This window comes from Saimiri boliviensis, chromosome 9, assembly GCF_048565385.1.
Source record: "Saimiri boliviensis isolate mSaiBol1 chromosome 9, mSaiBol1.pri, whole genome shotgun sequence".
In the NCBI taxonomy this organism is placed as follows: Eukaryota; Metazoa; Chordata; class Mammalia; order Primates; family Cebidae; genus Saimiri; species Saimiri boliviensis.
In genome coordinates this window covers 45,819,065-45,846,482 of record NC_133457.1, presented here as the reverse complement: position 1 = coordinate 45,846,482, position 27,418 = coordinate 45,819,065, and the positions used below count along the sequence as shown (strand labels likewise).

Sequence of the window (27,418 nt, the reverse complement as noted above, 5' to 3'; positions counted from 1 at the left end):
TAAACATGTGAAGAGTGCATTTGTTTTCCTGTAGGCAAGTGATTCCCTCTGTGTGGAAAACCAGATACTCTCCTTGCCTGCTTGAGCCCTACTGTTTGTCATGAAACACAGCTCAAGCATCAGTTCCTTCCAGGAGGCCTCTCTGCTTTTCTAGGATGCTTTAGGGACCTCCTCTCTAGCCCAACATTTGTTCAGCACCTATCAGAAATTCCTCTTAACGGTGAAGCCACTACTAGCCTCTCATCTATACTCAACTAGAGGCTTCTAACCTCGCAGAGGATCCTTATGTCCTGGCAAGTTCAATAAACATTACACGAGTTTATCAATACAGTAATCCATTAAATCTGCATTTCAGCCCCATGAGGTAGCCACTATTCCCCTTCCCACTGTACAAATGGAAAGCCTTAATACAGAAAGCCTAAATAACACGCTCAAGACCACGAAGCTCTTAAAGGTTGGAACTGGGATTCAGTCAGTCCTGCTCAGTCCATAATCCATGCTTTTAACCACACAGCTCACGTGCCTCAAACAAGATGGTAGGTAATGGATCAACTTTTCTTCCTGCCTAAAACCGAATTTTAAAGCCACGACAATGTACAGAAATAGACAACATTTATAAAAATACAACCCGATTGTTTAATCCCCTTTGGAACCTATACAAAATGAAATCCTAATGCTGATGATTTTGCTAATTCTAACTCATTTCCACAGCCTGTCTGGTTAAACTGACCTATCAATCTCCACCTAACTCAATTTGGTCCCCAGACTCTTGCTTGTAGGGTTTTTGCATTACACTTTTCTTCTTTCAGCCCAGGTTGTACAGAAATTTTGTAGATATCGTCACTCTCCCCCAGGATTTGCAGTCATCGTTGTTCTAAATACATCTGGTTCTCTTGTTCCCTTCGGGACACTTGCAATTTGTCAGACAACAGTTTTCTTGTTGGGTTTGGAAACTAATTCTCATACTAGAGACCTAGGATTGCACCAGAGAATCGTCAACATCACACATCCCTCCTCCTAACTGACCAGAGACCTCCTGTCTTTCCCTCTGCTTCCTTTTTGCTCCTTTACCAGTAGTAGCTTCTACTTGCTATTTTCAGTCAAACAAGATGAACCTGAATTTCACCAGCTGTTATTACAGAATAGTTCTTGGGACTGTTAAATTTCATTCTAACAATCAAAGTTAGAAATAAGCCAAGTATGGGTCTTGATTTTCAAATGCCATTCTTTAGAGGAATTGTGTAAAATGTTTCTCAAATCCACAAAGGTAAACAAACCATGGTTTACCAGTTTAACTATCGCTTTTAGAAACTAAATGTTTACTATGTAAAAGGGATTAAAAATTTGCCTTAATGAAAGGTTTTTTTTGAGACAGAATCTGGCTCTGTTGCCCAGGCTGGAGTACAGTGGCACAATTTGGCTCGCTGTAGTCTCCATCTTCCAGCTTCAAGAAATTCTCCTGCCTCAGCCTCCCGAGTAGCTGGGATTACAGGTGCCCATCACCATGCTCAGCTAATTTTTATATTTTTTATAGAGACAGGGTCTCACCATATTGGCCAGGCTGGTCTCCAACTCTTTAATCCAGAAAGATGTCTCTGGTTTTTGGAGCCTTCAAATAAATGTTAACTTGTTCTACCCTCTACAAATTTGGAAGTGACTATCTTATGCAGTGTGTCTTCACTGGAATGTCTTAAAGCAGGGGTCTACAAATTATGGCCCTTGGGTTGAACCTGGCCTGTCACCTGTTCTTATAAAGCTTTATTAGAACACAGAGTCATGCTCATGTAAGTAATCCTCTATGGCTGCTTTCATGCTACAACCATGGAGTTGAGTGGTTGTGAAGGAGATCACATGGCTTGCAAACCTGCAAGTATTTACCACCTGGTCCTAAAAAGATTCTATCTGTCCTACATAGGATGAAATCATTTGCTTCATCCTTATTTTAGAACATCCAGAAAAGAGGCTTTATCTTTACCTAGTCTCTAAGGCTGTAGTTTGAACTGGGAAATTCTGGGATCGAATACGATTTCTCAGCGTGCAAATTAACCTACGGACCTTGAAAACCCAGCAAGATTTGTGTTCAAATTATTTCCCTGCTTCGGAATGCCTTGTGCGACTTTGACAAGTCATTTACCTTTTCTTAACACCTTGATGCTTTTTTCTGTATAATGATGATACCTTCTGTTTTGAAGAAGTACTATAACATTAAATGAGATGTTTAAAGTGTGCGTAGTGCTTTGTTAACCAGGTAGTAAGCACACAATAAATGTATTTTTCCTTGTTATGTCGATGTTGAGTAAGCCACGGGCAAAGACAGACTTTTCTGCCTGAATATCCAATAGAATAGTGAAAACATTGTCTACTTTAGCACATTTCTGTATCTTATCATGGGTACTTGGAAAAAAATGCTACTGTCCACTACATCTTTTATTCTATTCAAAGTTTCTGCCAAGTACTTCCTAAATTTTTAACTTATTTAATCATAGTTTTAAATAGGACTGCTCATGGCGATGATGTCAGGAATGTCCCACAAATCTTCAATAGGATTTACACAAAGAGCAAGGAACTCGTGTTTCAGAACTTGCCTTCCCACATGGCATTTTCCTTTCTGTGAAATCAATCTCCTAACTATACTCCAGGCCTCAGAAGCCAGACTTCAAGAATGCTCAACTCCAAGAAATGTAGGTCACAGGCTTTATCGCTAAAGGTCAAATTTCATTTGAAAAGGAACCATGCCTTTGTTAACGGCATCACAACAAGCTGGAGACATAATTGATTTTGTTAAGTATTGTGTTCTTGGTGAATAATTGCTCTTCTAGCCTCAGCCGGAAGCAGCACACTCACTGTTTTGTCCAGTTTGAAAGAGAAGATTTCTTTCTGTCTACCTATTTTGGAGAGAAGCAATTAATCCATCTAGACCAAAGAAGTCCTGTGTTAATACCTTTTTCTAGGCATTTACTTAAACGTGTCACAAATAATCCAAAGATCTCCAGGAGGTAGACTGCAATGCAATATTATTGTCCTCAATTTACACGTGAATGAAAATGTTACATGACGAAGGTGATGTAGTTGACAGTTACGCAATCAGTACCCTAAGTTCAGAAGCAGCAAATGACTATTGAATGCCTTTGCTACACTGTACACATCGGTTACCAGCTATGCAAAAAGATTGTCAAATTCTGTGATCTCTTTTCATCTCCCTTCCCATGTGCATTGTGTGTGTAGACACCGTGTCAGGCTTCCTCATTGCGTTTTCTCTTGCTTCGAACCTCCTTTTTCCTGCTCCACCTTCTCCCTTCTTCCCCCCTCTTCCTCTTCTCTCCATTCTACCCTACAACCCCCCCTCAACCTCTCCTCTCTCCTTCCTCCTGTCCTCTAACCTTACCATGTTTTAGGCTGTCTTAAATCCCTTTTGCAACAAAGTAAGGTGTAAATAAATCCCCAAGTAGGGTCTCAAACGGAACCCCAGAAACTCAGCAGTAATATGGGAAAAGGAAGGATCACAATTCCTATGGGAGCCAAGTCAGCAAAATTGTGTTGATATTAAGCTTCTGACAACAAATGGTTTTTCTTCCATATCACAACAACATAGTGATATGATTCGGTCATCTCATCTTCAATTGTAGCTCCCACAATTCCTTTGTGTTGTAGGAGGGACCCAGTGGGAAGTAGTTGAATCATGGGGGCACGTCTTTCCCATGCTATTGGCATAATAGTAAGTCTCAAGGTCTGATGGTTTTTGGAAGGGGAGTTTGGGAGTTTCTCTGCACAATTCTCTTGTCTGCTGATGTGAGATGTGCCTTTCACCTCCCACTGTGATTTTGAGGCCTCCCCAGCCATGTGGAACTGTCAGTCTATGAAAATCTTTCATAAATTGCCCAGTCTCTGGTGTATCTAGCAGCAGCATGAAAACGGACTAATACATAGAGCAAAGCAAAGGTTGAACAGATCAAGGTTCTTGGTTTTGTTTGCACATTTCATCCATGCCATAACCCGTGGACATAGGTTTTGTACTTTGGAGCTTTTTTCTCCCACTGATTAAGACTTCAGCATGGACCACATGTAACCCATATTCTCTTTGGGTTACATAAAACCCTTTTTCAGTTTTATTTTACACACACACACTCTTGTCATGGGCACTAATAGCCAAAAATAAGTCAGATAGTCACCTTGGTTTGTATTATCAGAAAAACTCAAAACTTCAGACTTCTCCAGTCCTAACCTCAAATGTAATGTTGATTAAAATATCTAGAAGATCAGGATTTATCAGTGTGAGATCAAGACCCATCAGTGCAATGGTTTTTAATCCTGGCTGCACCCTGCATCACCTGGGAAACATTTTAAACAGTAACATTGCCCTTACTTCACACTGAAAATTGTGGGTTTTTTTGGCCTGGAGTAGGACCTCTGAAATGGTTTTTTGGCAGTGGGGGAGATGATTCTAATGTTATCCAGGGTTAAGAACCACTGTACTAATTCATCTTGAGTTGCAGTCAATTTTAAGTCACGGCAGCTTTTTCTTTTTAGCGTACAGAATGGACTGAAACAGAGAAAAGTCAGTATGCACTCCATCTGTTAATAATGTATACTGTTCCATGAAACTCAGTTTCATGTGTAGTAGGGTGGGTACTGTGTCACTATTTAAACATTTTTTACTGTGAGTTGTAGTCAGTTTGAAAAACACTGTTTTAGATTATCTTTGAGAAGTTGTGCTGATTGATGCCTAGGAAAAAATCGAAAAATCTCCATCTGTCCTGAGAGAAGCCCGATTGCACTATTTTTAAATGCTTGTAGGGCATGCAGAGGTACTGCCAAGTGATCTCCCTGCACTATCAAATGTCTTATTTATAGAGGCACTTACACATTCTCTAGAAACAGAGTCCAACTTTCCTCTCTCGTAGGCAGCGTTATGGTTTAAAATTATTAAGTTCCATTTCTAAAGATATCTTTTCTTTCAGTCTCATTTTCTTAAGCAGCTCATTCTAACCCTTAGGGTTATTTAAGGAAGATTTACACACTGGGAAGAAACCTCTCAGATCTTGCACTCAAGTACAGGAGCAGTTCTCTGAAAATCCCTAACGGGTCTGCAAGCGCTTAAAACTTAAAGCTTTCTGGAGTCTTCCAGGAGGTTTTCTGGAAGGGAAAAGGGAGTATTGATCAACATTAAGTGCTCAGAGTATTCCAGAAGTCAGTGGTTTTTACAGATGTCAAACGGATCCAATGCCTGTGACCTCTCTGCCGTTCATAGCTGGGAACGTGTCCACCACTGTCAAGAAGGCCGGTGTCCCAGCCCCGCCCTCGCAGCATGCAGGGGCGGGACTCCCCTCCCCATCCCACCTTTTTTTTGCGTGGAAGGCTGCTATTCTCTCCTCCCATTTTGCCTTGAAACTGTGGGTGACTGGGAGAGAGTAGCTAGGGTGATAAACAAGAAGGCGAGCCAGAGGGTGCCGCCAAGAGAACTGGGGGCTCGCGGGAGGGACCCGGGGAGGACCGCCCACTGCGCACGCACACCCTTTCCTCCTCTTCTGCCTTGAGCTGGGCACAGGGCTGTAGGGTCTCTTTGATAACATACCAAGTAACATATGCAGGGGGAAGTGAGGATTTTGAATAACCACCCAAAACGCCAAATGCATTAAGGAAAGAAGCAACTGACCTCAGCTTTGTAAGGCAACTTAAGAATTTTCAAGAGCCTATCAACCAAAGGGCCAAAGGTAGGGCCAATCGCTTTCTCTGTGTCTATTATCCATCTGGATATATCATGTAAATCGTTTCTTTCATAGCATCGTGAAACGCTGATGTTTTCTCCAAGAATGTGTTTTCACAGGTAACTGAAGTTAAATGCATTATGTCAATTAACTGAAACAAGAGGAAGTCACGTTTCATCGGAAACCCAGCACAGAGCAGCCAGAAACTTTCTGGAAACAGCTTGAATCGGGCAAACCATCGAGCCAGTTTGTCAAAAGGGCTGATGGCACAGCAGTTTTTGAGAAGCTGGATTAAAATAAACTCGAGGAAAGGAGATGTCAAAATGGCAGAACAAGCTCAAATATCACTATGGCAGAAGAGAACAGAAATTCAATCACAAGCACCTTATGTAATAGCCAACTTCATTACTTAACTTACAAATTTCAGAGTATTTGAGAAAATGTTAGAGAAAGGTTGCCGTCTCCTTGTAGTCTCATGCTCCTTAAATTTAAGACAAAAAACGAAGTGTATAGCCCCAACACAATATGCGTACTCTTCTTGCAGTATGAATTTTCTGCAATTCTTGAGGAATAAGTATTTAAAAATTTTCTTTATACTTGCGATAGATCCAACTAACAAAAATATAAACTCAAATGAAAGTTTCCTACAATCCCATCTCTGAAAGCAAGCTATTAAACCAGCAAAAAATATCAAACATCTATGTACAACATCTTCCGAAAAGTACAAACCATCAGGGGAAGGAGGGAAGTGAAAACTGGAGGACTAATCGAAGTTTGAGCAGAGACTGATCTGTAGGCGATCGGAAAATGCTTGAATGGAATGGGAAAGATAGCCGAGTCAGTATCAAAGATAAAAACGATTCATAACTGGCAACAGAAGCAAACCTTCATATCATGATTTGAACCTCCCAGACATTGAAACATCCAATGAAGTGCAATGTGTCTGCAGTTAGCTTTTCAGATTGCAGAGGAAGAGGCACATAGGAATTCAGATTTGGTGCCAAATTAAATTGTGACCCCTTTTAAAAAATTTTCCAAGCTGTATGCAAACCAGATGATTAAGTATTTTCTACTCTGATAGAATGAAAAAGCTACAGCAGAAAGACCATGAACTAAATAAATCCAAAAGATAAAGATATGCTATAGGAAACAATGAAATATGTCTATTTAAAGGCATCAGAAATGAAAGATTACCTGCTTCGGATTACAGGTGAACATATAGAGCGCACAATGCAGAAATATTGTGAGTAGAGGACCCAGGAAAGGAGTCCTGGCTAAAGTTGAAGGCAAATTTCTAATTCTAAGTTAGTATCTTACAGTAGAGTGTATGAAGCACACACCCCATCATTAACTGCATAATATGAGGAGACCTTACACAGAACAGACACAGGAGAGTGAGGTGAAGATAAATGCAAGGTTGAGGTTTCAAGTGATTTTTGAGGACCTACTTTTATTCTTACCATAGGACTTGTAACATGTTGTATACATTTGAAAGCCAGAAAGAGGTAACATGTGTAACACTGAGGGGAAAAAAAAGTAGTAGGTGGACTTGCATTTACAGAAATGAAGAGGGTTCTTTTCCTACTTTCCAACTTCATACGGCAGCATATATTTAAACAAAGGCAAAACTCTTAGAAGTGGTGTGCGCTAATTTAAGAATCTGTTAGATGATACCCAAGTAGTCTGCGCACTTCCACACACTCAGAACGCACCCGTTTAAACAGACGCCTTGCACTGACCTGCATGTTAGCAGCACTTGAAATCTCACCTTCGAATGTTTTTTTGGGGGGAGATGGAGTCCTGTCGTCACCCAGTCCAGAGGGCAGTAATGCTGCCTCAGCTAACTGCAACCTCTGCGTCCGGGGTTCAAGCTATTCTACCTCAGTCTCCCGAGTAGATGGGATTACAGGCATGCATCACCATACCCGGCTCATTTTTGCGTTTTTAACAGAGGCAGGGTTTTCACCATGTTGGTCAGGTTGGTCTCGAACTCTCGACCTTGAGTGATCTACCTGATCTGGCCTCCTAAAGTGCTGGAATTACAGGCAGGGGCCATCACACCACACCCGTTTATCCTTTGTTTCTTCTTTTCCACTCTTTGCCCTGTCCACCCCTTGCTCCTTCCCATCCTCCTTCCCTGTCCTCCCTTCCCTTTCTTCCATCTCAGACCAATCATGGCCCAACCTAACACACTGACCTTCTACCTGGTTCAGTTCGATTTGCTTCCTTTTGGGAAATACTTTTGGTGGGGAGGAGCATTAAGGATGATGTCTCTTTGTTGCCCAGGCTGAAGTACAGTGGTATGATCTCAGCTCACTGTAACCTCCACATCCTGGGTTCAAGTCATTCTTCTGCCTTAGCCTCCTGAGTAGCTCAGACTCCAGGTACATGCCACCTTACCCCATTTTTGTTTTTTTAGTATAGATGGGGTTGTGCCATGTTCGTCAGGCTGGTCTTGAACTCCGGACCTCAAGTGATCCACCCGCCTCAGCCTCCCAGAGTGCTGGGATTACAGGGGTGAGCCACCACGTCCAGCCATACATCCATTACCCTCTGCTTACTCTTCCATCCCACACCAGCTACTCAGGAGTGAATTTTTCCCTCTTTGCTTAAGGAATCCAGAGAAAACTGAACAAGTTACACCTGGCCACTTGATGGCTTAGCTCTCAGTCCACCTAGCTTATGCCCTGGGTCATTCCAATTTTATGTCATGGCTTTGGGGTCTTCCATTTAAACTACAGACTTGTCAAGAACCACGGCATCTACAAGGGCCATCTAGTATGGGAGCTTTATTAAGTCAGGAACAGCTTTATTTGAAGGGTGTAGACCATGGATAACTATTGCTTTAAAACCTCTTGTAATACGTTCTGGCAGCTCCGCCTACTTCTATACTGTATAACTGACAAATACATCCCATTAAAAAGGAAGGTGGGTGAGGGTTGTCATATGTTCATTTCATAGACAGTGAGGAAGTCTAGAGCTGATGTTCTGTTCTGCAGCTTGCCTGGGGAAATAAAGTTAACCAAAGGAAGACTAGGAAGTGACAGCCGGAAGGGGTAAGGAATACTGCAATACGCAGAAGAGGAGGAATGGTAAGATTTTTCGCTTAAGACTCAAGAGTATTCCCAGTTAACATTAGTTCCTTAGATTTTCACAATATTTATGTATGGTGAGAACAAATAACAGCTTTTTCATTAGGCCAGTGAGAAAAATGGAGCCCGAGATATTAAGTGACAGGCTTTGAGCTCTGACATCAAGTGACTAAATCAAAAGCAGAATTTACATCTGCCGATTCTCACTTTATTCTGCCAGATCACTAATGAAGTTTAAGTTGTAATGTCTGTAAGGAGCCTAGGAAGATTCCATCACTCATCACCGTGGCATTTAAGATGCTTGGTGACTTGGCTCACTCTGGTTTCTAGCCTCAGCTCTCCGGCTACACCCCACCCTCAGTCAGCTCCAGTTGTACTCAGTTCTGTCCTCTCGTCTGTCCAGCTGCTCCTCACTTTTCAGCTCCCAGCTTCTGAAAAGGCACCTCTGTCATCTCTAAGGTGGTGAAGATGATCCCTTTGTGCTGTCACGCCTCTATTTTAGCAATGGACAGTATTGGTCTTATTCCCATTCAAAATGTCTTAAGGACGGTGACTTTGTTATTTACCATTACATCTCCAGAGCTTAGCACAGATTGCCTATTACAGTACCCCAATGCTTGTTCAATAAAGAAAGCCAGTATCAGACGGTATCATTTATAAAATTTCACTTTTACATTCTAGATTACAATCAAGTCTTCATTTGCAACCAAAATTTGATTTTGCACATTATGCCCACAAGTATCTGTGGAAAAATTGTCTCCCATGAGCACCGGTCCCTGGTGCCACAAAGGCTGGGGACTGTTGGGGTACAGAATCCTGCGTCGGTAAACCCACGTGGTCAGTGACTGCAAGACGGCAGAATCTGATCTGGCTTGTGGAAATCAGATGGCTTGGGTGATCTTGGTCAGGAGAACATGCAACCTACAGATGTCTTTTGGATAATATTGCTAGATTCACAAGTATTCCTAAAGATCTCAAAATGCTTTATAAACAGGATATTAGTGTTAAGACCACAAGTCATGTTTATAGGGAAAAAAAACTTTCGAACAGGATCTTATTTTGACCTGTAGCTGAGAGTGCTCTTGCCATTTTCCTTTTCACCAACCTCTCCAAAACCCTTAAATGCGTCTTTATGGGGCACCCTCTTGTGTATGTAAGTGCCCACTGTTGATACAATAAAGTAGAAGAGAGTTCAGGATCTGAATCTAAGCAGCTTTGGTTTGAAACCTAGCCCTATCACCTAGTGGTTACATAACCTAGGTAATTAACTCGCTGTGCTACAAAAATATACAGTGGAGTTGACCAACAATTTATCTCATTGGGTTGTGGGATTTAAATGAGTTATTCAAGTGTCTAGAAGATAATAAGAGCTAGTACATGTTAGTTCTGATCATTATCGTTATATGCCAGGTTAGGTGTTGTGAATGCAAAGTAGTAGAAGTTGTGGTTTCTGTATTCATGTAGCATGCTTGCTATTTGCCCGTTTCTCCTTACTGTATAATCCAATCCATTCAATTTCTTTCTTCCGCTTTGCTCTGAAAAAGGGCCCGACTCCTAAAAGCCCCGTTTTTAAGGCTCCTTTGCCCATTGGCTGCTAGGTTTGGTCACAGAAAGGTTAAGATATTGAGATTGGGAGGCCAAGAGTCTATGTGGGTATTAAAACCAGAACCAGACAGTTAAGTAGTAGTAACACTTTATTCATTAACTACTGCAATGGGGAAGATAGACCTCAGTATAACTGGGCTCACTTCTCAGTACAGCATGGACAAGTAGGGATTCCCAGCCAATGGGCAGGTTGGGAGTCAGTGGGTAGAAAATGACTAAGACAACAGTAGGAACGAGAGGAGGATACAGGTTAGACATCTCACAAGATTCTTGTTGAAGGCAGGCTAGAATAATCAGGTAACAAGTATGAAGAATGAAGAATTTGGTCAGATAAAGGATGATCAAATAGTCAGCTGGGAAAGAATCTCCCACCCCAGTATCAAGATTCTTGCTACAATGGGGTGATGCATTTATAGCAAGATAAATTTCAAGGAGGAGACCGAGAGGGCTCAGAGGACACTAAGCAAATATTAGTCAAAAAGAGTCTTTGTTACCAGCACCACCAGAAGAAGTTGTCCTTCACTTCCTGTATCCAAACAGCCTCTTCTCCGTGCTCAGATTTGGAAACTTCAGTTTTCAGGCTTCCTACCAGCTTTCTGTGTAGAGAGTTAGGCCAGTACAGAATACAATAGAACAAGATGCAAGGACATATTCCCGACCATGGATATTATTTAGTTCTAGATTCAGCTGTGCCTGGAGATTACATGTAACTAGTTTTAAAATACACAAGCTCATAAAAATACTCCCTTTTGCTTAAGTTTCTTTCACTTGCCACTGTATAAAAAAGCCCTAATACAATGTCTGCTAATCCCCGAGAACAATTTGAGTTAATATAAAGCAATTTCAATTTTCACGGGATCCTTGTCTCTGCAAGCCATACAAGTATGTCTGGTCCCGATCGGATTAAGACTATGAAGATGAGCAAGATAAATATGGTACTTCTGACTGCATAAAATTTCCCCCCCCCAAAGTTTTACCATATTCTAAAACGTGTTCTCTGGAGATCTGAGCATCTTAGTTGTCTTAAAATTGAAGGACCCCTCATCCATTTTAATACAAGGACATAAACTAAAATGTTGAGTGAAAACTTTGGGAGGAAAATTTATTGCGATAAAGTAAATCCAACGCTTCCAGCTGTTCTTTAGGAAACCTTCCTAAGGCAGAATTCTTTAGTGCAATAGATTTAACTGTGCCACTACTGCAGGACAAGTGTGCATTCTGCTCTTTGCTTTCTGGGTTCTCTGGGTCTCTACTTGCTTATGATACAGTTTGTCTCACAATGGAGGAGCCTCCTCTCCCTTTCAATCACTACCATAGGGCCCTAAAAGTTGCTCAAGTAATGTCCAAAGTTCATGTGCTTTGGAGATGTTTCATCTTTCATGGTTGGTGACAGTAAACTTATAATCGTAATTCAAGTGTGTGCGCGCACGCGCCTGTGTTGCGAATATGTGCGCGTGATTTATTAAAGTACATGCAGTGGCCTTTTAGTGTTACAATAGATGGTCAGACTGTAGTTGCTATGGAAACAACCACACTTCCCGAATTTTGAGGGCAGGGAGATGCATCAGTGGCAACTGACCAGATACTGATAATCGATTTGAGACTTAAAAGGGATTTTCTACTTTATGTTCAGGTCAGAGCAGTCTGCTCTTTCCTGTATCAAGAATATCCATCAGGGCTGGGGGCCCAGTGGCTCATGTCTGTAATCCCAGCACTCTGGGAGGCTGATTTGGGTGGATCATGAGGTCAGGAGTTCCCCATCTCTACTAAAATACAATTAGCCCAGTGTGGTGGTGCACACCTGTAGTCCCGGCTACTCAGGAGGCTGAGGCAAGGAAATCGCTTGAACCCCGAAGGCAGAGGTTGCAAGTGAGCCGAGATTGCGCCACTGCACTCCAACCTGTTGACGGAACAGGACCCCATCTCCCTCCACCCAAAACAGCAAGATTACCCATCGGAACCAGGCTAAAGGCATACTAGTATTCCTTGTCATTCTAGAGACAGGGTTCTCTTTGTTGTGCAGGCTGGTAAGCGAGGTGTGCTCACAGCTCACTGCAGCCTCAACCTCAGGCTGAACTGACCCTCCCACTTCAGCTTCCCAAGTATCTGGAACCCCAGCCATGTACCGCCATGCCCAAGCTACTGTTTCTGTTTGTAGAGGTGGGGTCTATGTCTCCCAGGCTTGTATCAAACTGCTGGCCTCAAGCGGTCCTCTTGCCTCGGCCCCACAGTGTTGGGATTACAGGTATGAGCCGCAGCGCCCAGCCTGATCACGGCTTCATACTCAGTTTATTATGGATACCGGATGAGGGGATATAGTAATTCTTGGTTATGTTTGGTATATAATTTTTATGTAGTATGAAATCATACTTTTGTAGTGGGACATTTAAATCCAGACTAGTACCTACACAAGACAATGTTGCTTAAATTAAGACAGCAAACTTACGCTTTCATTTGACATGCAACACCTCGAGATTTTTTCATTCAGCTAGCTAGCACAAGCTGTTGAGTCCAATGAAGCACATTTAATACTTTCTCCGATCAGAAGGAAACATTTTCTAGAACCTGTCTACTAGGGAAGCTTTCTTGTAGCTTCCTGTACAGCACTCGTTTTGCATTGTTAAAGCTTGGAAAATGCACCAAATGAGAAGCTCATCTGGTTTATTCTATTCATTCCACATGTCAGGGCATGGGGAGTGGAGTCATTGTCTTGATACTTAGAGTGCTCTGTGCCCAGCAGCGTTAAGCCACATGGATATGGCTAGGGAATAGATTCCTGCTCCCAAGAACCTGTTTAACCACACAAGGAGAACGTATGTAGTGGCTGCTCATTGCACAGGGAAAGCACAGAAGCAAGGTCGAGAAAGCAGCCAAATACCCAAGTTTTTCTTTTGAGCCCAATGAGACGGGCAGAGGAAGGTGAAAGGGAAGAAGAGGTTAGGATGGGACCTGATGGAAGGGCAGACCTAGGAAAGAAGGCAGATTATGTTTAGTGTCAGTAAACTTGACAGCTTATAGACTGCATGTATTCTTTGAGAAGTGTCAAGTATCCTAAAATAGATTCAAGCAAGCAGTCTAAGACAAGACAGATGAGACATGTGGTGGTTCAGCGAAATTGAATCCATGGGGTCCACTGAGGAGCACAAGGATCTAATATTTTCTGGATATGAAGATGCTTTGGGAGTTGTCAGGGCTGTGAATGATTGGGCAGTCTTCCCTTTGGAGACACTAGATGACACTGAAGACAACACAGCTTCAACTTTGATGATTTGAGGTCAAAGCAAGTGTCCTGTAATTGTGATAAACAGTCAATTATCACCTACTTCTTAAGGATAAGTAACAAGTCAGTAAACGTAAATGGAATTTTGTTGCAAATGAAACCAACAGGAAACACAAAACGCCTTGTGGGATTACAGGTGATGTTTTGAGGTAGTGAAAAACTTGTTGGGAATTGTTTACTTCTTCCATAGCTCCTGTCAGATCTAGCCTTTTCGAAATATGAAAAATACGGTCTTAAGACCTAATTATTTTGCTTATGAAATTCTGTAACATGTAAATATACCCTTTTTCAGGCCAATGGAAAGATTTGAGTTATATGGTTTTATTCATACTGAAAAGCTGGCCCACAGCGATAGTGATGACATGGTCTTAGCTTTTCAATCCTCAGTAAAAATTGTCAAGATGGATTTTAGCTTTGTGAACTCTGAGGTTTTGTTTGATAACACTATGGGTACTGTCTATCTCAAAGATAATGTACACTATCTGATGTAAGACAAAGTGAGATGTACATTTAGCACAGGTAGAATATATACATGGTGTTCATGTGTTTGCTTTATAAAAATCAAGTGTTTTCTGAAGTTGAACCATCTTGTCATCTCTTTCAAAGGATCTTCTTAAAAAGTGCTACTCTGCCAAGGCATCTTACCTATTCCAGCAGGATAAATTCTATGACGTCAGCTATGACACGGGAGACAAGTCTATCCAATGCAGCAGAAGGCCGGATGCATTCAAGTTCTGGATGACCTGGAAGGCCTTGGGTACAGTAGGCCTTGAAGAAAGAGTTAATCGTGCTCTGGCTTTATCGAGGTACTGGCTCCTGTGTGTGTGTGCGCATGTTTGTGTCTATAATGGGAAGAATAAGGAGAGCAACACTTGCTATGTGTTGGCAACTGCATCTTTTCATTTGCCTATTAGGTGAAATAAAGAATGCGTATTTTCTCACTACCTACTATGTGTTAGGAATTGTGAAGAGTAGTCCTACCCGCTCCCTCCAAGATCCCAGTCTTCTGAGAGAGAACAATGACTTTTTGGCAAGGTGAGGTATAGTCTCCATGACCACTCGGAGGGCTCTCTAGTGTGTTCTGGAGGGGCACTGGCAGAGGCTCCTTGGAGGAAGTGACTTTCAACTGAGACCTAATGAAGAGAAGGTGGTATATCTGGCTCTGTGTCCCCACCCAAATATCTTTTAACTGTACTCGCATGATTCCTGTGTTGTGGGAGGGACCTGGTACGTTTGAATTCTAGGGGCGGTTTCTGCCATGCTGCTCTGTGATAGTAAGTTTCCCAAGACCCAATGGTTTTATCAGGGGTCCCCGCTTTTGCATCTTCCTCATTTTCTCTTGCGCCACTACCATCTAAGTGTCTTTCACCTCTTGCCATGATCCTGAGGCCTCACCAGCCATGTGGAACTATAAGTCCTATTAAAACCTTTCTTCGCAGTCTGGGATCTATGTCTATCGGCAGCATGAAGATGGACTAATATAGTCAATTAGTACAAGTGAGATGGGGTGCTGAAAACCTGGGAAAGAGGCAGAGGTAGGAACAGTTTAGAGGGCTCAGAAGACAGGAAAATGTGGCAAAGTTTGGAACCACCTGGAGACTCGAATGGCTTTGACAAAAGGCGATAGCGGTATGAACAGTAAGGTCCAGGCTGAGGTGGTCTCCGAGGGAGATGAGGAACTTCTTGGAAATTGGAACAAAATTGACTCGTTACATTTTAGCCAACAGACTGCTAGCATTTTGCCCCTACCCTAGAAATTTGTGGAACTTTGAACTTGAGAGATCTAGGGTATCTGGAGGAAGCACTTAAGCAGCAAAGCAGTCAAAAGTTGACTTGGGTGCTATTCGAACATTTTAAAAGGGAAACAGCATCAAAGTTCAGAAACTTTGCAGCCTGATGCAGTTGAATGGAAAAAAACCCGTTTTTAAGAAATTCAAGCAGGCCGCAGAAATTTGCCCAAGGTGCCGAATAATCCTCAAGACCGTGGGGGAAAATGTCTCCAGTGCACGTCACAGGCCTTCATGGCAGCCCTTCCCGACACAGACCAAAAGCCTAGGAGGAAAAATGGTTTCGTGGGCCGAGCCCAGAGTCCCATGCGGTGTGCACCCTACCAACTTGGTGCCCTGCATCTCAGCTGCTCCAGCCACTGCTAAAAAGGGGCCGCGGTACAGCTCAGCCCATGGCTTCCGTGGCTGCAAACCCAAAACCTTGGCAGCTTCCACGTGGTGTTGAGCCTTTGGGAGCACAGACGTCAAGAACCGAGGTTTGGGAACCTCCACGTAGGTTTTAGAAGATGGAAACACCCAGATGACCGGGCGAAAGTTGACCGTAGGGGCAGGGCCTCCGTGGAGAACCTCTGCTAGGGCAGTGCAGAAGGAAACTGCGGGGCTGGATCCCCAGCAAAGTACTTAACTTGGGTACCGCCTCATGGAGCTGTGACAAGAGGACCACAGTCTTCCAGACCCCAGAATGGGAAATCCACTGACTGCTTACACTGTGCTCCCGGAAAAGCTGCAGATACTCGGCAACAGCCAATGAAAGCAGCTGGGAGGGAGGGGCTGTACCCTGCAAAGCCGCAGGGTGGAGCTGCCCAAGACTACAGGAACCTACCTCCTTCCTCAGCATGACCTGGATGTGACACACGGAGGCCAAGGAGATCATTTTGGAGCCTTAGGAACTTGACTGCCCTGCCAGAGTTCAGACTTGCATGGGCCTGGTAACCCGTGTTTTGGCCGACTTCTCCCATTTTGAATGGCTGTATTTACCCAGTACCACTGTGCCCTCCTATCTAGGAAGTTACTAACTTGCTTTGATTTTACAGGTTCATAGATGGAAGGGACTTGCCTTGTGTCAGGTGAGACTTCTGGGTTAATGCTGAAGAGAGTTAAGACTTCAGGGAACTGTTGGGAAGGCATGAATGGTTTTGAAGTGCGAGGATGTGAGATTTAGAGGGGTCTGGAGCCCCTGTAAGTGATACAGTTTGGCTGTGTCCCCTCCCCAGTATCATCCTGCATTGTGCTTCCATAATTCCCTCGTGTTGTGGGAGGGACCTGGGAGAATTTGCATCGTGGCATTTTCCCCCGTACTGCCATCATGGTAGAGCCCAAGTCTCACGAGCTTCGATGGTCTTATCGGAGGTTTCCGCTTCTGCATCTCGTTTTTCTCTTGCCGCTGCCACGTCAGAAGTGCCTTTTTCCTCCCACCGTGATTCCAAGGCCTGCCCCAGCCATGTGGAACTGTAAGTTCAATTAAGCCTCTCTCGGGTATGTCTGCAAGCAGCGTCACGGACCACAGAAGGGGAGAAGAATGACCCAGGTGAAAGGAGCAGCAGGCCCCAATCTGATGCAAGGCGACACAGCAGTCTGGATGTGACATTAACGGCATGAAAAGCAGATCCGAGTTGTGGCAACAGTTTAAGTCTTACAGGAAAAGGCAGTGTGGAAGCACCATGTTTACCTGCCTTGTCGTAACATCAGAAATGAAACTCTGGTCACATGTTCAAGGACATTAGAAAGCTTGAGATGTCGGTGCCAAATCTTGCTACTTGAATAGGACTGAACTACTGAACTTAGCTTGGTGGTACACAGACCAGAGCCAAATTTAGTTTTAAGTGTCTTTTGTTGGGCTTATACTGCTTCGGGTTAAGCTTCATGGTGTAGACATTCCAACATTTAAATATTCAAACGCTTTTTCAAGAAAATCAATTTCTTGAAAACCCTGGTTTTGCTTCTCTCAAAAGCTTAGAAAGCTCTCAATCCCACACAGTAACAATTAGCTGAACATGATGTTGCCCGACCGTGTGGAGAAACAGTCCCTTATCACTTCTTACAGTTAAAACCAAATCTAGCCTAGCCTAATAGCACAGAGGTACAGACAACCTGGATTCGAGACCCAAGTCCCGTCTCACTTGGGCAAGTTTATTAGCGCATCTGCACCTCGGTTTCATCCCAGGAAAATAGCACATTTCTGGAACAGTTAAAGATTCAAGGATCCGATACATGTAAGACCCTTGGATCAATGCCTGGCATGTCCTATATACTATTTAAGTTTTAGGTAAAGCTTGGTTATTACGTAAAGCTTCGAACTCTTGTGTGGATCGTCTTTACTTCCTGCTAACATTTCCCGTGGAACACCATGAAGGACCTTTTTAGAGACTTATAGCCATTTCTTCTTTCTATACTGGAAGTGGTATATGCATTCTGAGCTACAAACTGTCTAGAAACTATTATGTTAAAACAATTGTTTTCCCACAGAGGTCTAAGTGTTGGCTAACAGTGCCAATTCCTTTTATAGAATGTGTACTGAGGAAGGTACCTTTGTTAGAGGTAGGGTTAAAGTGCTTTTATTAGAAGTGGGGAGATAACCCAGTGGTGAAGAGAGTCTATGGTCTACCTTAAGTATTTAGAGCTGCCCACTGAATTAGAAGTCCAGGAAGTTCCCTTTTTCTGGATTTTCTTGCGCTAAATGGGGTAGAATCTCTGCATTATTTAAGCTTTGAAATAATTCAATGGCAGGTGTCTTGAAATAAGGTTCAATATTTTATGATTATAAAGTTAACATTCATCTCAGGGTGGAATTTAGTTTACAGTCTAAGAATGCTTTCTAATTTTTGTGGAGAAGTATCACAGGAGGATAAATGTTAACATTTCAATTCAACACACTTATCGTTTGTAAATATTTATCAAGTTGAATTAACATTTTAGTGAGCACTGCTGCAGACTGACCTATATTTAATTATTTGAAAAATAATCCCTTTCCTGCTGTTACTTTTTGCCTTAACTTTCTACACTCTTGATATTCAACAGTCTCTTCCTGGGGTGGGCAAAAGTCTGCCTCCAATGCCAAGAAAAAGGGCAAAGTACCTTGAGGCATGCAATTTGCTCCGAATGTGAAGTTATACACTTGGAGAGTTTCTCTAGAAATAAGATTAGCAACAGAAGAGCTTCATTTTTGATTTTTCAACTTACCGATTCATTTGTAGTTCTGCTTTTTAGCAACGGCAGAATAGTCGCTCAATTCTGGAGTCTCTTCTGTTTGCTTAAGCCTAGATGCAGTGGTACCATGTATATTGGCTCTCAGAAGGAAAAGCAAGCCCCAGTTTGTAGTGTCTGCTGGTTTTCACCATGTATTTCTGGCACGGTCAATTGTAAGCCACCAATGGTTGTAGTTTATGAAATTCCCGAATATTTAACAGTGGACTCTCAACGACTGCAAAAATCGCTCTCGTCCACCATCGGTTGTGTGAGCCATCTAAGCTCTTCGTCAGTTTTTAACCGATCATGCTACTTCACATCAGCACAAAACACTGACAGGGATGAAGCTATTTCCCACGAAGCCCCCGGACGCCTGGCGACTTGCTTCAGAGTTTACCAAATCAGAAGCATGTCACCCATGGATGGAAGGCTCCACCTGGCATAATTTCTAAGTCACAGCAACGTTTTGTTTCCAAGTGTGATTTCCTTCAGTAGGTAACTCTAGAGAAGTAAAGCTGCACATGATTGTATTTGAGGAGCACATTACTGGCATGCTCTTATAGCCGAAATATTCACTTCCCTAGGCCCTAGAGTTTAGGGTCTCTAAGATACTAAAAGCTGTGAGACTCTTCCTTTGATAATACGGGAAGAATTACACCAATTCCATAGAAATGTTTCCGTATTCCCAAATCTAAATGGAACTTAATTTTGAAATTTGTGACTAAGATCCAAGGACAAGATTTTGATAGACTAATGATGATCACTGTACTAATTAGACAGCGCTTCCTCTTCCCCTGGTAAAGAGCAGACACTTTCAAGAGGACGATTCCAATTTTCTATGTTGTCAGAAATTTAGCGAAAGGGAAAAAATTAGTGCCTAGGAGACCTCTAAGGCTTTTCCCACTTTCCACTTGACACTGTCAATCCAACTGGAGGACATTTCTCCCACAAAATATTAACGACTAAAACCTTTTCCTTTGGTTTGAAAATCAGTGCCATTGAGAGCCTAGAGCGACACGTGATTGAGCGTAATTGAAACCCAGAGGGCTCAGGTTTAAAACCACCGCTACGGCACAAAGCTAATGATTGTACATTTCCGGTATCCTCTCGGCAAAGTAAAAAATGTTTTACTATATCCAAGGCTACCTGCTGCTGAGGGCACCTTCCAGAGGGCTTTGTTATGGCATTCAGGTTAAATGGATATCCACTAAGGGATAATTCTTCAAGCAGGCCTACGAGAGTCACATATGTAAGTCTTTTCAACAACAACGAACAGCTCAGGAACTCCCACTCCGTTATTTTGTTTGGTCTCCAGAGTATCATTTATCTATTCTCTTGACACACCATCTCTGCAATCTCTCAGATGGAAACGTCATGACTTGCTTGGATACCGAAGGGTTTATTGTTATTGGTATGGAAAGGTGAGCAGTTACACAGTGGTGCTTTTGTGACCGTCTTTCTCTAGGTGATGGGAGGCAGAGTCCAGAAGGCCAGGGAACAGTCCTTGTTACCTTTATATTGGTAATCTTTTAGCAGCTAACAGATACAGGAGAATAGAGCACTTGGGTGTCTGATAAATTACCCAAGCCATGTGCTATGTGCCCATACAGAAAACAGAAGGAAAAATCTCAGCAGTTCTGGGAGGCTCAGTGCCTAAGAAATTTCAAATGAGAAGGGAAGACTAGGAGAGAGACTTGGTTCCAAGTGGTCCAGAGAGGCTCCAAGTGGCTGAAGACAAAGGGACTGGAAAGGGCTATTTTCAGAAAGGAAAGAATGCCTTGCAAAAAAGCAATTTTAAACGGGGGAGGGATTTATAAAAGCAGTCTGAGAACAGATTCTATTATTAGTAGATCTGTAAGAATGGTTTTGCAGCAAGTTTATCGTTAATTTACGTACTAAGATGAAGCCAGAATATTACCCTAGTACAATTGGCATATACTCTTGCTTTTATTTTCTCTTTTATGCCAAGGTTAATGGGAGGGACAATTAATTTTATGAAGTTACTGCTTTTTCAGTTCACTTACTTGAATACTTTTTGATAGAAGTAGCTCATGGTTTCTGCATTTTGTCCCCACACTGAAAATACATTTTATTCTGGCTTCTACTATCTAAGATTAGTTTGTTAGAAGTATTGTCTTTAGACTTTTCATATATCGAAAAAGAGTTGAGAAATAAATCATCCCTAGAAACATTAGGCAGAGATGACTTAAAACTTTCTGGATTTCCTCCCAACAACTCATTGAAGCATTTTAAGAAGAGGATAGGGTACTTTATAGTAGAAACACTTCTACGCTGGCATTTATCAAAGTATGATGTGGGCCAGTAGACTTCCAAGAGATCTTAATAGAAGATCCCTCAAAAAATGGTTCCACGATTATGTTTAGGATATGCCGACTACTATATTATTCCTCTCGGAAATTCGAAGTACTCATTAGGACATTTGAAATTTTGAGAGGCCCTATAATATAGAAGCATTTTTAACTTTCATCAATATGCAGACACTGTTGATTGCTCACCAAGGACAATTCTTTCCTGTAGAATCTCAATTTTGTTCACATAGCCATGGTCAAGCTGGGAACTTTGGTTTAACTAATCATCTACCCCAACTATTAGTTTAGGGGAGGGTATAATGCCCAGTTGAGATCTGGTGAAGACTTCACTGTGTCCCTAAGATACCGTGAGGGCTTCCGGTAAAAATACTCTTACCTAAATAGAACTAAAAGTGCTTTTTCTATAGCTCCCCCCTCCACTCTTGGGACACTGCTTAGTGAAAATGGAACATTTAGTGCTATAGCAGCTGTTTTTGTGAATGGGAGAGGAAACCCCCCTAACACTGAGCATGGCTAGCTGAAACTAGTCAGTAACTGCTTCCTGATATTTCTGAACAATCCAGCCAGCCTGACAACTGGCCTTCTGAGTTCAGTATAGTTTTGAGGTCTTGTTCTGTCACCTAGACTGGAGTGCAGTGGTGAAATTATGGCTCACATCAACTTCCACCTCCCCAGCTCAAGTGATCCTGCCATCTCAGTCTGAGTAGCTGGGACCAGATACAAAGATAGCTGGGCATGGTTGTTTGCGTTTCTTTGTAGAGATGGAGTTTCACCATGTTGCCCAGGCTGGTCTTCCAACTCATGGACTCCGGTGATCTGCCCACCTTGGCCTCCCAAAGTGCTAGAATTATAGGCATGAGCTACCATGCCTGGCCAAGTGTCCTTTCAAGTGTAGACAAGAATTTAATTGACTTGCCTAGCAACGTTCAAACTTCTTTGATAGTGGAACCTTTTATGTGGAAAATCTATTAAGATGGTGTATCATGGAGCATAGTGTGAACATTTTGGTGCAAGACTGTTATACCAATACCTGTAACCCCTCTTGCCTCAAATCACCTCCACTTTCAACTCAGCTTGAGTGCTATACCGGGTGTGGCAGTCTGTTCTCTTTCTGCTAATAAAGACATACCCGAGACTGAGTCATTTATAAATAAAAAGGCTAATCAAAACAGCATGATACTGGTACCAAAACAGATATAGACCAATAGAAGAGAACAGAGACCTCGGAGATACCACCACGTATCTACAACCATCTCATCTTTGACAAACCCGACAAAAAAAAAAAAAAAAAAAAAAAAAAAAAAAAAAAAAAAAAACCACGCAATGGGGAAAGGATTCCCTGTTTAATAAATGGTGTTGGGAAAACTGGCTAGCCACGTGCAGGAAGCAGAAACTGGACCCCGTTCATTATACCTTACACTAAAATCAACTCCAGATGGATTGAAGACTTTAACCTAAGACCCAATACCGTAAAAACCTGAGAGGACAACCTAGGCAAAACCATTCAGGACATAGTCATGAAGTCCGTGCATATCAGACACCAAAAGCATCATCAAAAAAAAAAAAAAAGCCAAAAAAGACAAATGGGACCTAATTCAACCCCAGAGCTTCTATACAGCAAAGGAAACCATCAGAGTGAACCAGCAACTAACAGAAAAAAATTTTTGCCATCTACCCATCTGACAAAGGGCCAGTAACCAGAATCTATAAAGAACTAAAACAGATTTACAAGAAAAAACCATCCAAAAGTAGGCAAAGGATATGAACACTTTTCAAAAGACATAGGAGGGCAATGTAACTTTAAAAAATGCTCACCAATTAGAGAAATGCCCATCAAAACCACATTGAGATACTACCCTCATGCCTGTTAGAATGCTGATCATTAAAAAATCTGGAGACAGCAGATGCTGGAGGATGTAGAGAAATAGGAACGCTTTTACACTGTTAGTGTGTCAACTAGTTCAACCATTGTGGAAGACAGTGTGACGCTTCAAGGACCTAGAAATAGAAATTCCATTTGACTCAGCAACTCCATTATTGGATATGTACCCAAAGTATTATAAATCCTCTTACAAAGACACATGCACAAGTATGCTCCTAGCAGCACTGTTTACAATAGCAAAGACTTGGAACCAACCCCAATACCCAGTGATGACTGGACAAGGAAAATGTGGCACCTATACACCATGGAATACTGTGCAGCCATAAAAAAGGATGAGTTTCCTTTGTAGGGACAAGAATCTGGAAACCATCATTCTGAGCAAACTGAGAACAACAGAAATATCAAACACTGTATGTTGTCACTCAGGCAGATGTTGAACAATGAATACAGGGACACAGGGAGGGGAGCATCACACCATAGGGGTCTGTTGGTAGGGGCAAGGGAGGGATAACATGGGGAGAAATGCTGTGTAGATGGGGGGTTGAAGGCAGTAAACAGCGTCATGCGTGTACCTTATGCAACAATCCTGCATGATCTGTACATGTACACCAGAACTTAAATTTAAAAAAGATTTAATGAACTTTTTGTTCCATGTGGCTGGGGAGTCCTCACAATCATGGCAGAAGGTGAAGGCAGAGCAAAGGCAATGTCTTACATGGCAGCAGGCAAGAGACTACGTGAAGGGGGAATTGCCCTCTATAAAACCATCCAATCCTGTGAGACTTATTCACTATCACGAAAACAGGATGAGAAAGCCAATCCTATGATTCAGTTACCTCCTACTGGGTCCCCGTCATGACCCACAGGGATTAGGGGAGCTACAATTCAAGATGCCATCGGAGGACACAGCCAAATGGTATCAGTGGGCTTTACAGAGTTACCGTAGCAGGAACATTAGCCCAACACAAAACCCAGATCGACATGGTTAGCCGAGAGCAAACTAATTCAGCTTTGTTTTCGGATGCTTTTCCCCCCAGGAGCAGCTTTAGCCAGTTTGACAGAAGCACTTTGAAATTACACTATTGCTAATACACGTACGTTTTATATAGCCATCATCTGTTAGGGAAGGGTTTTACCAACTTTGCTGTCCATCTTTACATGCATGAGGATATGGAGGCAGGCTCCGGGAGACTTAGGAATTCGCCTCGATTCAACGTTATTTCGCTGCAGTTACAATCTTAAGTCATTCCCAAATTTCTGGAGAAAGCTTTCCTCATAGCTTCAGTTCAAGGCCGAAATAACTGAAACTTTTGAGTTACCAGATGGCCAGTACGTTTGTGCCCGAAAGGCGAGAAGGATGGTTTGCAAAGCTTTTCTCCCAATAGGTAGAAAATACATCTATTTACCATTTTTTAAGTTTTAAAAACTACACAACCACATCTGAAACTTCGAAAAGGGATAAAAAATGGATAGCCCCCTCATCCCCCCACCAAAGAATCTTTCCACACTTTGTTTATATATACATGTGGGTATTTAAAAATTCACTAAGATTATCGCCATTTCTTAGCACTTCAGTTTTATCTTTTAGTTATGATCCTGTGCTTTAAGTCGATATAATGGATTCATTTTAACAGCTACGTATTACATTGTTACTATAGTACATTTTAATTCACAATTTCTGAATAATCTCGTTTCTAGTTATTTTGTATGGAATACACCTATATAACCACAGTAGAGCTTTAGATACAATAACATCTATGTGCATATTAATATATACAATATCCTTGGTATTCAATTTTTCTGGGTAGGCCAGATTTTCTAAACTGGTTTTACGATGAGTTCATTTTCAAAGGTTTGCACAGCAGCTTTCTACCATATTCTCACCAGCACTGAATGTTGTCACTCTAGAATTTGCCTCTGGTATCACTGGGGAACATGGTTAATGCAGGCATACTTCATTTTATGTGCTTAACATTTTTCAGATACTGTGTTCTGGGGGTTCTTACAAATTCAGGGTTTATGGTAATCCTTCCTGGATCAAGTCTATCGGTGCCATCTTCCCAACAGCATGTGCTCACTTCATGTCTGTCATTTTGGTAATTCTCCTAATAAAAATGTTTGGGTCATCAGTTCTTTGATGTTACCATTGTAATTGTTCTGGTGCTCATAAAATATGCCCATACAAGCTGGCAAACTTAAGTGTTCGTTCTTACTGCTGTCCGACTGGCCCTTCCCTCTATCTCCCTCCTCTTCAAGGCTTTTCAGTTTCCAGAGACACAGTATCACAATTATCCCACCGAGTAACTCTACAAAGGCCTCTTAAGTGTTCAAATGAAAGGAAGAGTCATGTCTGTCGCTTCAAATAAACTAGAAACGGTTAAGCTTAGTGAGGTTGGCATGCCAAAAACCAAGGTAGACCAAGTTAGGCCTCTTGTGCCAAACAGCCAAATTATAAATGCAAAGGAAAAGTTCTCGAAGGAAATCAGAGGTTCTACTTCAGCGAACACATGAAAGCCAACCAACCTTATTGCCGATACGAAGGTTTTAGAGTTCCGATTAGAAGATCCAACCAGCCATGACATTGCCTTAAGCCAAACCCTAATCTAGAGCAAGGCCCTTTCTCCAGTTCTATGAAGGCAGAGAGGTGAGGAAGATGCAGAAAGTCGGAAGCTAGCAGAAGTTGGTTCATGAGTTTTGAGAAGTCATCTCCGTAACACGCAAGTACAAGGTGACTCAGCAATGGAGAAACCGCAGCAAATTAAAAGATCTTGCTAAGACCATTGAAGAATGTGGCTGTATCAGATGGGTTTAATATAGGCAAATCCGTCTTATACTGGAAGAAAATGCATCTAGGAGTTTTTTCCTATGGTCAGAGGAAAGTCAATGCCCGTCTTCAAAGCTTCAAAGACAGGCTGAATTGTTAGCAACTAATGCTTCTGGGTGCCTTAGGTCAAAGTCAGTTCTCATCTACCATTCTGATAATTCTAAGACCCTTCAGATTTATGCTAAACTTACTCTGCCTGTGCTCTAAGTGGGAGCACAAAGCCTGGGAGGGCACATCTCTATAGCATGGTTCACCGAATATTTGAAGCCCACTGCTGAGACTTCTAAAAAAGTTTTCAACATATTACTGCTCATTGACAATGCACAGTCACCCAAGGGCTCCGAGATGCACAAGGAATTCAATATCGTTTCCATGCTCGCTAACGCAGAGTTCGTTTTACAGCCCATGGATCAAGGACTCATTTTGACTTTCAGGTCTTATTTAAGAAATACATTTTGTAAGGCTATAGCTGTGATAAGCGATTCCTCTGATGGATCTGAGAAAAGCAAATGGAAAACTTTCTGGAAAGGGTTTACCCTTTTAGAATTTGCAGGTGGTCAAAATACCAACATTAATGCAATAATGAAGAAGTTAATTCCAGCTCTCATGGTTACCTGAGGGGTTTAAGACTTCAGGGAAGGAAGTCACTGAAGATGTGGTGAAAACAGCAAGAGAACTAGAATTAGAAGTGAAGCCTGAAGATCTGAGTGAATCGCTGCAGTCTCATGATCAAACTTGAATAGGTGAGGAGCTGCTGCCTATGGATGAGCAAAGAAAGCTGTTTAAGAAATCTACTCAGGATGTGAATGTTGAAGAGTGATGTAGAGCATTACATAAACTTCATTGGCAAAGCAGCAGCAGGGTTTGAAAGGATCGACTCCAATGTTGAAAGAAGCTCTGCTGTGGGTAAAATGCTTTCACACAGCATTGCCTGCTACAGAGAAATCTTTTGTGAAAGGAGAGTCAAGCAGTGTGGCAAAGTTCACTGTTGTCTTGTTTTTAAAAGACTGTCACAGCCACCTCAACCTTCAGCACTTTGGTCACTCGGCAACCATCAAGATCAAGACCGTCCAGCAGCAAAAGCATTACAACTCACTGACATCTCAGATAATCCTTAGCACTTTTTAGCAATGAGATATTTTTAATCACAGCATGGGCATTGTGTTTTAGATATGCAATTGCATACTCAATAGACTACAGTATACTCTAAGTACAACCTTTATATACACTGAGGAACCCCCAAAATTGTGCGACTCCCTTTCCTGCAACATTCATTTTACTGTAGTGTTCTGGAACCGAACCTATAATGCCCCTAAGGGACGCCTGTATTAATTTGCACTTCAGTTGTTACCGATTTTGAACCTTTTCTAGTGTGTATTGAGCAATGGAATGGTTTATGAAAACTAGGCAGTGTGATAGGTTTTAAAGTTGTATAGCCACGTAACATCTTCTCAAAGTGTACAGAGAAAGGCATATGTAGAACATTCAATACTTTGAGCATCTGTGCCCGTGTGTATGCTCACATCGCTCAGATTGCCGTATTACTAGTTGAAATATAATCTTGTAAATTGTCAATATTAAAGATTATATACAAACATCAATATTTAACCTAATATAAAAACCTATGTAAATGTGGAAAAAACGTCTTACAAACTAGTGTATTCCATACTCACATTATAGAATGGCCATCCTAAAATGCTGTAATTTTTTAGTTTTTATAGTCGGGA

At 42.0% G+C, this 27,418-nt stretch overlaps 1 protein-coding gene across 7 annotated transcripts in view; it reads left to right on the top strand.

Annotated features, from left to right (window-relative positions):
* GADL1 (glutamate decarboxylase like 1) overlaps positions 1-27,418 on the top strand; it is a 160,346-nt gene that overhangs the window by 72,785 nt on the left and 60,143 nt on the right. For 6 of the 7 annotated variants that reach the window (XM_074405780.1, XM_074405779.1, XM_010346561.3 and 3 more), the window contains one exon: positions 14,289-14,488. The exons of the other annotated variant lie outside the window; for it this stretch is intronic. In XM_074405780.1, the coding sequence (XP_074261881.1) occupies positions 14,289-14,488 (200 nt within the window). The remainder of the gene's footprint in view (positions 1-14,288; positions 14,489-27,418) is intronic. 7 annotated transcript variants of the gene reach the window in all.